Here is a 14,744-nt window from a genome sequence, read left to right on the forward strand (position 1 = left end):
AGACGGTGACACCTCACCGTTGTCATTCTGTTCCAGATAAGTTTAAATGTCCAGATTAATTTATACCTTCATCTGTGGGTTATTCAAAATACTTCAGTTCAACCTCCAGAGAGTCGATCTTGGTCTATTATTCAAACATATGGACATACACTGAGTATACCAAACATTAGGAACACCTTCCTAATATTGAGTTGCACCCCCCCATGGATGCTGACCCATGTTGACTCCAATGCTTCCCACAATTGTATCAAGTCCTTTGGGTGGTAGTACATTTTTGACACACACAGGAAAATGTTGAGCGTGGAAATACCAGCAGCGTTGCAGATCTTTATGAAAACTGGTGCGCCTGGCTCCTACTACCCATTCCCCGTTCAAAGGCACAGTGTGTCAGACCCCTTGACTTTTTCCACAGTTTGTTACGTTACAGCCTTATTCTAGAATGGATTCAATAGATTTTTCCCTCATCATTCTACACACAATACCCCATAATGACAAAGCAAAAACAGTTTTTTTGAATTTTTTGCAAATGTATTAAAACGTAAATATCACATTTACGTAAGTATTCAGAACCTTTACTCAGTACTTTATTGAAGCACCTTTGGCAGCAATTACAGCCTTGAGTCTTTATGACACAACAATTTGGCACACCTGTATTTGGGGAGTTTCTGCCATTCTTCTCTGCAAATCCTCTCAACCTCTGTCAGGTTGGATGGGGAGCGTCACTCCACAGCTATTTTCAGGTCTCTCAAGAGATGTTCGATCAGGTTCAAGTCCGGGCTCTGGCTGGACCCCTCGAGGACATACAGAGACTTGTCCCGAAGCCACTCCTGCGTTGTCTTGGCTGTGTGCTTAGGGTTGTTGCCCTGTTGGAAGGTGAACCTTTGCCATGGTCTGAGAATCCTTAAGGTGCCTTTTTGCGAACTCCAAGCAAGCTGTCATGTGCCTTTTACTGAGGAGTGGCTTTCGTCTGGCCATTCTACCATAAAGGCCTGATTGGTGGAGTGCTGCAGAGATGGTTGTCCTTCTGGAAGGTTCTCCCATCTCCACAGAGAACCTCTGGAGCTCTGTCAGAGTGACCATCGGGTTCTTGGTCACCTCCCTGACCAAGGCCCTTCTCCCCCGATTGCTCAGTTTAGCCGGGCAGACAGATCTAGGAAGAGTCTTGGTGGTTCCAAACTTCTTCCATTTAAGAATGATGGAGGCCACTGTGTTCTTGTCTTGCAGACATTTTTTGGTACCCTTCCCCAGATCTGTGTCTCGACTCAATTCTGTCTCTGAGCTCTATGGACAATTCCTTTGACCTCATGGCTTGGTTTTTGCTCTGACATGCACTGTCAACTGTGGGACCTTATAGAGACAGGTGTGTGCCTTTCCAAATCATGTCCAATCAATTCAATTTACCACCGGTGAACTCCAATCAAGTTGTAGAAACATCTAAATACTTATGTAAATAAGTTTCTTTAAATGTATTTACATTTTTCCTATATCATATTCCTCAATTATGTGCCTATCTTTACTGAAGGTAAAGATATAGTGAATCCTATTGCAAAGGGGAAGAAGAGCATGTACAGTCACGGCTGGTAATTTTTTTTTTTTTTAAGTGTTGATTTTCTTACAAATGGGTTTTGGCTGTGTTGGGGTCATTCTTGTAGAGTCAAGTTTTGGGTTTGAACGTACATTCATGTCGCCTCCACATATCAGGATTCCCTGTGCTTCAGCTGATGACATCATATCAAAGATTTCCTCTCAACGACCCATGTGATATAACAAAAGTTCAATAAAGGTTGTGAAATAACAGCATGAACATGTGTCGGTTGTAGAGTTAGTAGTGGCCGAGTCGGTGGTGGTGATTAAGAAGCTTCTGCAGATGCAGCCCGAGCAGCACAGTGACATCATCAAGCACATGGCCAAACTCACCGACAACATCCAGGTACGTGTACGTAGGCCTCCGATCTTAACTTTGACCCCATAGTGTAACTACATGAGGTGCTCTTTTTCTTGTCATAATTCATATTTTTTTTATCATATTTGTCCCCAAACCTTCACAACAGTCCTGCTTGGTTGTGCTGTCAGTTTGTTTTGAGTAAGCAACAGACACTTTTGTTGAAAAAACGAATTGTTAATTGTATTGTGTTACAATTGTATTATGATTGTATTTCAGGAATTGTAACATATGACCGAGAGCCAGAGCTAGCTCTTCCAGTTTCTCCACTTGACCCAGCCTGTTTGCATGCCCAATGTTCATGCACTGTCTGCCTACACAGGTGCCCATGGCGCGGGCCAGTATACTGTGGCTGATCGGGGAGTACTGCGAGCACGTTCCCAAGATCGCTCCGGATGTCCTGAGGAAGATGGCCAAGACCTTCACCAACGAGGAAGACATCGTCAAGCTGCAGATCATCAACCTGGCTGCCAAACTCTACCTGACCAACTCCAAACAGGTGATGCAGTTATATTGCATTTAGGACTTGTGATGAGCATGTATGACCCCGTTATAATGTGTTAAAACCATCTCCTGGCTGACAAACTCTACCTGGCCAACTCCGAACACGTGCCAGCATATACACTGAATAAAAATATAAACACAACATGTAAAATGTTGGTCCCATGTTTCATGAGCTGAAATAAAAGATCCCAGAAATGTTCCATACGCGCAAAAAGCTTAAATCTCTCAAATGTTGTGCACAAATTTGTTGACATCCCTGTTAGTGAGCATTTCTCTTTTGCCAAGATAATCCATCCACCTGACAGGTGTGGCATATCAAGAAGCTGATTAAACAGCATGCTCATTACACAGGTGCACCTTGTGCTGGGGGCAATAAAAGGCCACTCTAAAATGTGCAGTTTTGTCGTCACACAACACAATACCACAGATATCTCAAGTTTTGAGGGAGCATGCAATTGGCATGCTGACTGCAGGATTGTCCACCAGAGATTTTTGTCAGAGAATTGAATGTTCATTTCTCTACATAAGCTGCCTCCCACGTCGTTTTAGAGAATTTGGCAGGACGTCCAACCAGTCTCACAACCGCAGACCACGTGGTATGGTGTTGTGTGTGCAAGCAGTTTGCTGATGTCAACATTGAGTGCCCCATGATAGGGTTATGGTATGGGCCGGCATAAGCAACGGGAAATGAACACAATTGCATTTTATTGATGGCAATTTGAATGCACAGAGATATCTTGAGGCCCATTGTCGTGCCATTCAGCTGCCACCATCACCTCATGTTTCAGCATATGAGAATAAGACAGGCACAGCACTAGGCTATATTTTCCCTTTGTCTTTATTCCCCCTTCTATCCCATGGTTCTCTAGGGAACAGCTGGTACAGCAGCTTGTATTTGTAAAGCCTTTACCAAAACACTGAGAAAACAGTGGGTTTAGTATGGCCACGTCTTTTAGCTGCTTTAGCTCCCCAGCTTCGCAGCAGTGTCTTGTATTAAACCCTTTCCCAAGATGGCAGAGAAGCAAATAATGTTGTTCTCATTTCACTGCACAAGCAGGCTTACTCCCTTTTTGGATAAAAACACTTCCATCTCACCATTAAAGCATAATTTCCATAGGTAGGGAGGGATTTAGACTTTCAGCATGATTCAATATGGTACAGCCAAGGCTCTTGTACAGTCGTTACTATTTCTATGGTCCTTCCACCAATGATCCACTGGTATGATACAGTCATCCCTATGGCGCTGTCCACGGTGTTGAAATCTCTCTCTCTCTCTGTGTCTCTCTCTCTCTGTGTCTCTGGCACCAAGCTGTCACCACCCTCCAGTTGAAAGTAACATTCTCTCTCTTTTCCCCTCCTCCCACACCCCCTCCTCCCTTGTTCCTCTCCTCCCTCAGACAAAACTGCTCACTCAGTACGTGCTGAACCTGGCCAAGTACGACCAGAACTATGACATTCGCGACCGGGCGCGCTTCATCCGCCAGCTCATCGTGCCCACTGACAAGAGTGGTGCCCTCAGCAAGTATGCCAAGAAGCTGTTCCTGGCCCTTAAGCCTGCGCCCGTCCTCGAGTCTCCATTTAAAGGTGTCTTTCATCAGATGGTGTTCTTTTTTACTAGCCTGGTCCCAGATCAGTTTGTGCTCTACTGCCAACGTCTATGGCGATAATGACCGCAGAGTTGGCAAGATGCCACAACCAGATCTGAGATCAGGGACTCAGATCTGAGACTCTTACTATTTCTGCTTCTGTTTTGTGTTGTCAGACATGAGCCTTTTAAAAAAAATTGTAAGTAAACATGGTCCTAACCATAATTCATACCATAGAGATACAATATAATCATGTTTTATGTAATTATGTGGATCTTACTGTCTGATATCTCTGTGTTTTCCAGATCGAGACCACTTCCAGCTGGGCTCGTTGTCCCACCTACTGAATGCCAAGGCCGGCGGCTACCAGGTGCTGCCCGACTGGCCCGAGGCCGCCCCAGACCCCTCTGTGCGCAACGTGGAGGTGAAGGAGTCTGTGCGTGCAGTGGAAACAGTAACAGCCAGAGACAGGGGACCTCTAGGGGCCCCCCAAAACCCGAGGGGGGCCCGAGGGGCGCTCCTCTAGTTGGGCATTGCCTTGGAGGGGGCGCAGCACCACCACCAAATTGCAGTAGCACCCAAACACTGACACATAACACTGACTTCATTAATCATGACCACCTGCCAGTCATTCACTGGTCACTCACTGTTCATTAGCATAACGTCATCCACGTATGCACTACGCACATCCCTATTGTCTCCCATGCATTGTCAATGGGATGCTGCTTCCGCACATACTGCCAGTGGTGCCAGAATGTGTCCTGAAAAGGTTAATTCTGTTTTAGTCAAGTTCAAGGACCCAGATGCTTGAACTGTATGGTTGCCATACTATCTGCCCAGTAAACATGATTACGTGACAGCTAATAACGTAACAGAATAAATCTGAAATTGACTGGGTAACAGGAATGACCTGTCCCAGTGTCAACTCCGATCAACTGGTAACAGAGTGGAATATTGTTATGCTAATGGCAGCTGAGGCTAGTTAGCTATCACATCTGAGCACACACTAGTGAAATTGGGAAATCACTGTCAGGTGTCCGCTAGTAAACTCTAGCTGGCTTAGCTGTGGCCTACTTGCCAAGTGTATCCAATACTATGCTACCCATTAGACCCTCGCTCCTCTGGCCTCTATAGGGTAACAAACACTCAATCACCCACACCCCCAGCCCCTTTGGTGATAACTCACCTGCTTGAGCCAATGGCACATGGCATAAAGGGATGGAAGGGTACCTTCCAGCAATGCAGCTCAGCTTAGAACACACAGAAAAGAGGCAAAACAGGGTCTTATTCATTTTACAACGGAAAACGATAATAAGCATTTATTGGACAACTCCAAGTAGTTTTCTTCTGTTTGATGCCTAATGAAAACAACCCAGCAAATGTACTGTTACTAAAACACACCACACAGACTCAAATAACCACCATGAAGTAAAATCTCACCTAAACACCTCTAATTACCCAAACCACAGAGGCTCCTATTTTTCCACATTATCATTCCATGTGCCATCGGTTCATTTTCAACGATATGTGCCAAAGGCTGACATCAAATCAATATCCTTAAGTCTCGCTCCTTACGTCCAAATCAGCCTACAAAACCCTTTAAAAAAATGTTTTTGTTGCACTGGAGGAGGGACTTGAGTTCTTGATTTGGTTTGGTTGTTCCATTGTTTTATCGTTGCTCTGTGAACTGTTTATGTTTGTTTTAACAATGTCTTTTCATTCCCCATGACTCTGCATTAATGTGTAATTCATGACCAAAGCAGATTTCCAGACAAGTTCACATGTAGATTTGTATCTGGTGACTTCTGACCCCATGACCTCTCTCTCTCTGCCCTCGGTCCGCAGATAGAGGAGGTCATAACCAGCAGTGGGGGGCGGATCGGCTTGCTAGGAGACACGCGAGAGGTGCCTCCCGTTTGAGAGTGCAGTGTATTTTTACTGATTGCTCTACTCTCTCTAATTTCTCTGTACCACTTAAACAGGGCACTTCAGTGACTTAAAGAGAGAGTTCATCCAAATGACTAATTCCAGACACTTGAAGGGGTAGTTTGCCCAAATAACTAGTTGATCTTATCTTATCGTATGGATAGTCTAGCTACACTCTTAGAAAAAAAGGTGCTAAGTAGAACCATATAGGGGTCTTTGGTTTGTCCCCATAGGGGAACCCTTTTTGGTGCTGGGTAGAACCCTTTGCAGATGATTCTATCCAGTGGTGGAAAAAATCCTCAATTATCATACGAGTAAAAGTAAAAATACCTTTGTCATGTCATGATCATTAATGTGTTTGACTGATATTTTATAAAATAATTACACACCACATTCAATTATTACGCAATTAAATTAATCATAAAACAATTCATTAAGTAGTAATCTGGGGCACCACGGGAAAAGTTATTTAACGAGTTACTATCTCCTGACTAAACTCTGCACGAACGCTAGCATAAATGATGAAACAGCGATATACAAATTGGCGTAATTATTTATTTACTAACTAACTAAATAATCATACAGAAATACATAAACACACACACACACACACACACACACACAGTATAGTTATTGGTTACTAACACAATGCAGTGAAAGGACCCTAGTGGACTAAACCGATATGACATGTTGTTACACAAAATGGCGGATTCAAAAGACAGGGAAAGGGAGAAACAAAGGAATTCCACTATCGTACATACAATTGAATAATACTTAAACAGCTGCAGACTGAATGTTCCTATGTTGTCTTCTTCTTTGAGAGAAAGAGTTTCTAACCATTTCGTATCTTTCAGCTCACGCTGTCGGTTACGCTGGTCTAATGTAGAGTCTAACCATTTTACATGCCCGTAGCAACCCAGCAATGTACTATATCTAGAGATTTAAATTCCTACCATTTCAACGTGCAGCCACGCTCCACGTTTTTCTGGTCTCATAGAGTCTAACCATTTGTGACGTCCGGTTCAACACCGTCCACCTGGTTGGTCTGATATGTTAATTCTTCTAGAGGGGTTTTATGCACTCTGGCAAAAGGGGCGTTCCATGACGCCGACATAATGTCTGTGCCCACGTGGGTGTGGTCACTGACTGGTTAAGACTTTATATGAAAAACAATTTTTTCATTTAGAAGGCTAACATCATTATTCTTTAAATACCCACGGACCATTTCCAATGTTTGGATTACAGAAATATTGTTCATTATCCAGCCTTTTGATGTTGTTGTTTTGGCGGGAGTAATCTCCTTGAAACAAAAGGTTTCATTCCCCTTAATCCTGTTTCTACGAGGTATTTATGAGCGTCATAAAATGGCCAACGTCACCCCTCTCCCCCTCTGCCGGAGAGAGAGGGCGCTGTAGAGCGGACTCACTGTAACCTGATCCTTCGGCTCCTCACAGGAGAGTCATGACACCTTAATAGAAAATGTCTCAAGTAAAAGTGAAATTCACCTAGTAAAATACTGTAATTATGAAATATATATGTATAAATGCAACATGTAAAGTGTTGGTCCAATGTTTCATGAGCTGAAATAAAAGATCCCATAAATGTTCCATACGCACAAAAACCTTTTTTCTCTCCCATTATGTTTACATCCCTGTTAATGAGCATTTCTCCTTTGCCAAGATAACCCATCCAGGTGTGGCATATCAAGAAGCTTATTAAACAGCATGATCATTACTCAGGTGCACCTTGTGCTGGGGACAATAAAAGGCCACTCTAATGTGCAGTTTTGTCACACAACACAATGCCACAGATTGCAATTTGCAGTACGTCCAACCAGCCGCTCAACAGCAGACCATGTGTATTGCGTTGTGTGGGGGACCGGTTTGCAAATGTCAACATTTTGAACAAAGTACCCCATGGTGGCAGTGGGGTAGGCATAAGCTACGGACAACTAAAATAATTGCGTTTTATCAATGGCAACTTGAATGCACAGAAATACCGTGATGAGATCCTGAGGCCCATTGTGAGGCCCATTTTTTTTAAGGTGTTTGTGAACAAAAGATACATATCTGTATTCCCAGTCATGTGAAATCCATAGATTAGGGTCTAATGAATTTATTTCAGTTGACTGATTTCCTTATATGAACTGTAACTCAGTCAAATTTTGAAATTGTTGCATGATGCGTTTATTTTTGTTCAGTTTAGGGATTTCCTCTGACACCACCTGTTATAGAGGTCCTAGATGGCAGGGAGCTTGGCCCCAGTGATTTACTGGGCCATATGCACTACCCTCTGTAGCCCCTTGTGGTCGAAGCCAAGCAGTTGCCATACCAAGCGGTGTTGCAGCCAGTCAAGATGCTCTCAGTAATGCAGCTCTAGAATATTTTTTTATAAAAAACATTTTTTGACCCCTTTTTCTCCCCAATTTATTCGTATCCAATTGGTAGTTACAGTCTTGTCCCATCGCTGCAACTCCCATACGGACTTGGGAGAGGTGAAGGTCGAGAGCCGTGCGTCCTCCGAAACATGACCCAGCCAAGCTGCACTGTTTCTTGACACAATGCTCGCTTAACCCGGAAACCAGCCGCACCAATGTGTCGGAGGAAACACTGTACACCTGGCGACCATGTCAGCGTGCATGCGCCCGGCCTGCCACAGGAGTCACTAGAGCGCGATGGGACAAGGACATCCCGGCCGGCCAAACCCAAGGTATTGTTGTGCCCTCTTCACAACTGTGTTGGTTTGTGTGGGCCATGATAGATCGTTAGTGATGTGGACACCGAGGAACTTGAAGCTCTCAACCCGTCCCCAGTCCATGATCAGCTCCTTAGTCTTGCTTCCGTTGAGGGAGAGGTTGTTGTCCTGGCACCACACTGCCGGGTCTCTGACCTCCTCCTTATAGACTGTCTCATCGTTGTCGGTGATCATGCCTACCACTGTCTTGTCGTCAGCAAACTTAGTGATGGTTTTGGAGTTGTGCGCGGCCACGCAGTTGTGGGTGAACAGGAAGTACGGGGGGACTAAGCATGCACCCCTGAGGGGCCCCCATGTTAAAGGTTCAGCGTGGCGGATGTGATGTTGCCTACCCTCACCACCTCGGGGTGGCCCATCAGGAAGTCCAGGTTCCAGTTGCAGGGGAGGTGTTCAGTCCCAGGGTCCTTAGCTTAGGGATGAGCTTGGAGGGCACTATGGTGTTGAACGCTGATCTGTAGTCAATGAACAGCATTCTCACATAGGTGTTCCTCTGGTACAGGTGGGAGAGGGCAGTGTGGAGTGCAATTGAGTTTGCGTCATCTGTGGTATGCGAATTGGAGTGGGTCCAGGGTGTATGGGATAATGGTGTTGATGTGAGCCATGACCAGCCTTTCAAAGCATTGCATGGCTACATATTTGAGTGCTACGGGGCGATAGTCATTTAGACAGGTTACCTTGGCATTCTTTGGCACAGGGACTATGTTAATCTGCTTGAAACATTTAGGTATTACAGGCTGTGTCAGGGAGAGGTTGAAAATGTCAGTGAAGAGACTTGCCAGCGCATGCTCTTACCCGTCCTAGTAATCTGTCTGGCCCTGCGGCCTTGTGAATGTTAACCTGTTTACATCGGCTACGGAGAGTGTGAACAAACAGTCGTCCGGAATAGCTGGTACTCTCATGCATGGTTCAGTGTTGCTTGCCTGAAGCAAGCATAGAAGGCATTTAGCTCGTCTGGTAGGCTCGCGTCACTTGGCAGCTCGCGGCTGGGTTTCCCTTTGTAATCTGTAATAGTTTGCAAGCCCTGCAACATCCGACGAGTGTCAGAGCCAGTGTAGTAGGATGTGATCTTAGGCCTGTATTGATGCTTTGTCTGTTTGATGGCTTGTCAAAGGTCGTAGCAGGAGCCATCAAACAGGCAAAGCGTCAATACAGGACTAAGATCAAATCCTACTACTCCGGCTCTACATCTCCGGCTCTACATCTATGTCGGATTAATGTCCCGTTCCTTGAAAGTGGCAGCTCTAGCCTTTAGGTCAGTGCGGATTTTGCTTGTAATCCATGGCTTCTGGTTGGGATATGTACGCACTGTCACTGTGGGGATGATGTCATCAATGTACTTTATTAATGAAGCCGGTGACTGATGTGGTAAACTCCTCGATGCCATCGGATGAATTCCGGAAAATATTCCAGTCTGTGCTAGGGAAACAGTCCTGTAGCTTAGCATCCGCTTCATCGGACCACTTCTGTATTGACCGAGTCACTGGTACTTCCTGTTTGAGTGTTTGCTTGTAAGGAATCAGGAGGATGGAGTTATGGTAAGATTTGCCAAATGGAGGCAGAGGAAGAGCTTTGTATTTGTTTCTGTGTGTGGAGTAAAGGTGATCTAGAGTTCTTTCTCCTGAAGTTGCACAGGTGACATGCGGGTAGAAATTTGGTAAAACAGATTTCAGTTTCCCTGCGTTAAAGAAAAAACGCAACTGGGGCGTTGCCTCTGGATGAGCATTTTCTTGTTTGCTTATGGCCCTATATAGCTCGTTGAGTGGGGTCTTAGTGCCAGCATTGGTTTGTGGTGGTAAATAGACAGCTACGAAAAATATTGATGAAAATGCTTGGTAAATAGTATGGTCTACAGTTTTTAATGAAGTATTCCAACGCCGCTGAGCAGTCTGCAGGATATAAATATTAGAGACCGCACACCAGCTGTGGCACCATATTAAAAAAGATTGGTGTTGGATGTCAAAGTGCCGATTGGTTTAGATGGGAATTCACTTATTACTATTACTTAGCTGAGCCTATAAAGGATGGTAAATTGCTACTGGTATTCTATGAACATATTTCAAGAATTAATGCAATAGAAGTCCAAGTCAGCTCTGTCTCTTATAGCTATTTATATAAAGAGAAAGTTTCAGTTTTGAAATGGACCGTAGCTAGATGGATAGTTAGGCTACTGGTCTCTAATTTTAGTAACTGAAATTGGACTTGAGTTAGTGGTACAGTTTATGTATTTTGCGTGTGAACTGCTGTGTTTGACTCTTACTTGTTGTGCGGTGGGTGCCAACCTTGTTTCCAATCCAAAATCTGCCTCTCTCGATCTTCTATGTTCCTCTCCTCATGTATTCCACCATTCAACCCCCGCTGGATTCATTCAATCAAGGTTGCACTACCATAGCGAAGTTCAAATAGCAAACACCACCTCATGCTTTACCATTGATATATAGTCTTTGATATTGGATGTACTGTAATGATTATGATAACCATAAGTAATTGTGAATTTGTTAACTTTAACTTTATTAAGTTATTTAATAACTTGGTTAAAGTAAATTAACAAATTGCTAGTTGAAGTAATTTCAAGTTGTTGAAGTAATGTTTAAGTACTTTGGTAATGTTGTTTAATGAATGCTTAATTATGGTTAAATAATATTTTTTAAAGAGAGTAAGATAAAGCCTTGTAGTAACAATCGCTTAGAAGTGAAAACTGTTTTTGAACATCTACAGTATTGAGTAAGTGGAACTTGAATCCGTCTGTTCCTTTTTGCCTTGTTTTTTATACCTCTTTCTAGACTTTTCTTCCTTTTTGTCATGTCACTTCCATCCCAATCTTTTTCTTTCTTCCGTCCTGCCAGGTTATTACGCTGCTTGAAAGAGTCACAACTTTAACCAGCGTGAGTCAGTCAGTGGCAAAGAGCTTGCCTCTTTGAGCCCCCCCCCCCCCCCTCCCCAAAGCGCCAAAGTGCTTTTTGACACCCCCGGCCTACCGTAGCTGCTGTTCTGTGCCTAGCTAACTCAGCAAAACTACCCAGCTCAGCAACCTCCTCTGTCTCTACCATTAAAGAGTCGATTCCTTCAGAAGAGTTGACGGTCCTCCCACTTGTTGAAACTTCTATTCTTCTTACTTTTTGTGGTTGTTGTTGTTGTTTTTTGCATGTGAGATAAACAACTAACATACCATATCAGTAAGAATAGAAAAGAATACACCCTGGTTAATATAATACATTTTAATGTTGTTACATTTTTCAGTGCCAGGACATTGACTACTCCTGGAGGACATCACATCTTTATTGGAACTACTCCCTTTAAAAAATCTAAATCAAACACTATTACCGAACTGGCCATGAAGGCATCACCTGGTGCTGCCACCTAGCTGTGGAAAACAATGAATACAAGTTAAACATGTTATACAGTACATGTTATGACAATTGTGTAAACTAAAGCTTGACGGGACTGTACCATATTGGAAGCCCATTATGGCTGGTTGGTTTGGTTCACAGGGTCAGCCCCAGGGGGAAGCAGTCATGGCCATGCTGCGTCTTCGATCCTTGGCTGCATCCGAAATGGCACCCCATTCCCCTATAGCGCACTACTTTTGACCTGAGCCCTATGCGGGCCCTGGTCAAAAGTATTGCATTAGGGAATACGGTGGCATTTCGGATGAACCCCTCTTCTCTGCTTCCATTGAAATGCTTCGGGACGTGGTGGTGACACGGCTGACTCTTTGACCTCTGACCTCTTTGCCAGGTGCCAGAGTGGACCAAGTGCAGCAGCCGTGAGAAAAGGAAAGAAAAGAAGGCGGACAAGCCATTCTACTCCGACTCGGAGGGCGAGTCTGGCCCGACTGAGTCTGCTGACAGTGGTGACTAGGGCTGCTTACTTCCATACACAACCCCCTTCACCACACGTCCTAACATGAAGAATAATACTGTGATAACGTAAAACGCGTTTGTGTGCGTGTGTGTGCATCCGTGGAAATGTTTGCCTGTATGTGTTTTATCATGTCCTATGAGTAGGGTTGCAAAGGGAGGGTATATTACATTTCCCAGTAAACCACCGGAATATGGGAAACTTTCATGGTTTTTGTAATTTTCATAAAATAATAAGATAAGATGATTTTTAAATTAAAGAAAATTATGAAAAAGCTGTTAAACATTATCCTAAATATAACCCATCAACTTAGTGAATACCGTTGGTGTTTAATATCAGGGTTTCAGCATGAAATATCCTTTATATTTTTACAGCACTTTTATTTATTTTACTATGTCAATATGTCTTTGTTGTAAATGTTTTGGAGGCAGTTGTGAAAAAAGTCAATAGTTGTGACAGTTGCAGAGGTAATTGAAAACGATGCCATTGTTGATTCAATGCTTTTTTCATTTATTAGCCTATTTTCCACTACAACCTCATAGAAAATGTGGAGACAGATATAAAGATGAACAAAAAATGTATATTTTATATGAATCCATTTTTTTATTCAAGTATAAACTACCAAAGTTGCCATAGATTACCTGTTAATTCAAAAAAAATCTGAAAATGCCAATAACTTACAGGTCTTTTGCAACCCTACCTTCAAGTATATGAGACAGAATCTGTGTAGGATGGGATGAATATGAACCTTTCCTCTCCACCCCCAGCCTCAGACACAGCCAGCGGCTCAGAGAGTGGCAGTGGCAGTGAGGAGAGCGGCTCGGGATCCGAGAGTGAGGAGAGCAACGAGGAGTCTGAGTCTGCAAGCGAGGAGGACGAGGAGGACGAGGGGAAGAAGAAAAAGAAGAATGTGGAGAAGATCAAAGCAAGGAAACCTGTTCCAGAAAGTGAAAGGTAGCACACATTTTTCTCTTAAAGAAGTGTTCCGGAATATTGAAAAACGACCTTGTTCTTTTTTAAACCTCACGTTTAGGGACTCGACATGTCAATGTATGGTTCATAAATGCATAATAAACAATCTACATTCTAACCTGCCATCCTTTAGAATGTGCTCGTTCCTGTGATGTAGTGAACCCCCACTCTGAAGCAAGTTTTCAAGTGGCTGCATGGCTTACCATTAGTTATTTTGATAACAGTGAAAATACATTGAATGCATCAATCAAATCCATGCATTATAAGTGATAAAACATTTCAAATTATAAGTTAGATCTATTAGACCTCGGTAGTGGTTTCATTTATCTCTTTCAATGTATTTCTCTGCAAACCAGAACATGTTGTGCACTAAAGATGGCATTGTAGGCACACAATCACATTAGAAGGGCATTGTTAACCCAATCAGAAACACTATGCTCATAACTTGTATCTCCTAAATGATGTTTTTGGTGTATTTTGTTAATATTTTAGAATATATTGTGGAATAGGCTATAACATTTTTACAAGGCACACGTCCATCCATCCCTTTCGTGAATCGCAACACAACATACAACTTTGATGCGCTCGAGAAATGTGTACTGCAAACTTTCACTCACTTTTTAGATGAAAAATTATTGGCTTACCTTGGTATTCAGTATTTTATTAGGATCCCCATTAGCTGTTGCGAAAGCAGCAGCTACTCTTCCTGTGGTCCACATGAAACATGACATAATACAGAGCAGACCAGAGATGATGGCGCCGACAGAGATGGTCGCTTCGCGTTCTTAGGAAACTATGCACTATTTTGTTTTTTAATGTATTATTTCTTACATTGTTACCCCAGGAAAGAACTATTGGATATAAGAGCAATGTCAACTTACCAACATTATGACCAGGAATACGACTTTCCCGAAGCGGATCCTCTGTTTGGACCACCACCCAGGACAATGGATCGGATCCAAGTAGGCGACCCAAAACAACGGCGCCGCAGAAGGGGCAGATGGAGCGGTCTTCTGGTCAGGCTCCATAGACGGGCACATCGCTCTCTGCTCCCGAGTATACTACTCGCCAATGTCCAGTCTCTTGACAACAAGGTAGACAAAATTCGAGCAAGGGTTGCCTTCCAGAGAAACATCAGAGATTGTAACATTCTCTGTTTCACGGAAACATGGCTCACTCGGGATATGTTATCAGAGTCGGTA

At 43.4% G+C, this 14,744-nt stretch overlaps 1 protein-coding gene across 11 annotated transcripts in view; it reads left to right on the top strand.

Annotated features, from left to right (window-relative positions):
* Positions 1 to 14,744, top strand: part of ap3b2 (adaptor related protein complex 3 subunit beta 2) — a 107,335-nt gene that overhangs the window by 69,268 nt on the left and 23,323 nt on the right. For 5 of the 11 annotated variants that reach the window (XM_082957143.1, XM_014124025.3, XM_082957141.1 and 2 more), the window contains exons 14-20: positions 1,821 to 1,930; positions 2,265 to 2,441; positions 3,844 to 4,030; positions 4,338 to 4,456; positions 11,556 to 11,594; positions 12,448 to 12,562; positions 13,338 to 13,524. In XM_082957143.1, the coding sequence (XP_082813269.1) occupies positions 1,821 to 1,930; positions 2,265 to 2,441; positions 3,844 to 4,030; positions 4,338 to 4,456; positions 11,556 to 11,594; positions 12,448 to 12,562; positions 13,338 to 13,524 (934 nt within the window). Of the gene's footprint in view, positions 1 to 1,820; positions 1,931 to 2,264; positions 2,442 to 3,843; positions 4,031 to 4,337; positions 4,469 to 11,555; positions 11,595 to 12,447; positions 12,563 to 13,337; positions 13,525 to 14,744 lie in introns of all 11 variants that reach the window. The other 6 variants (XM_014124029.3, XM_014124031.3, XM_014124026.3 and 3 more) reach the window with 2 other exon arrangements.

This window comes from Salmo salar, chromosome 10 (genome assembly GCF_965601325.2).
Source record: "Salmo salar chromosome 10, fSalSal1, whole genome shotgun sequence".
Classification (NCBI taxonomy): domain Eukaryota; kingdom Metazoa; phylum Chordata; class Actinopteri; order Salmoniformes; family Salmonidae; genus Salmo; species Salmo salar.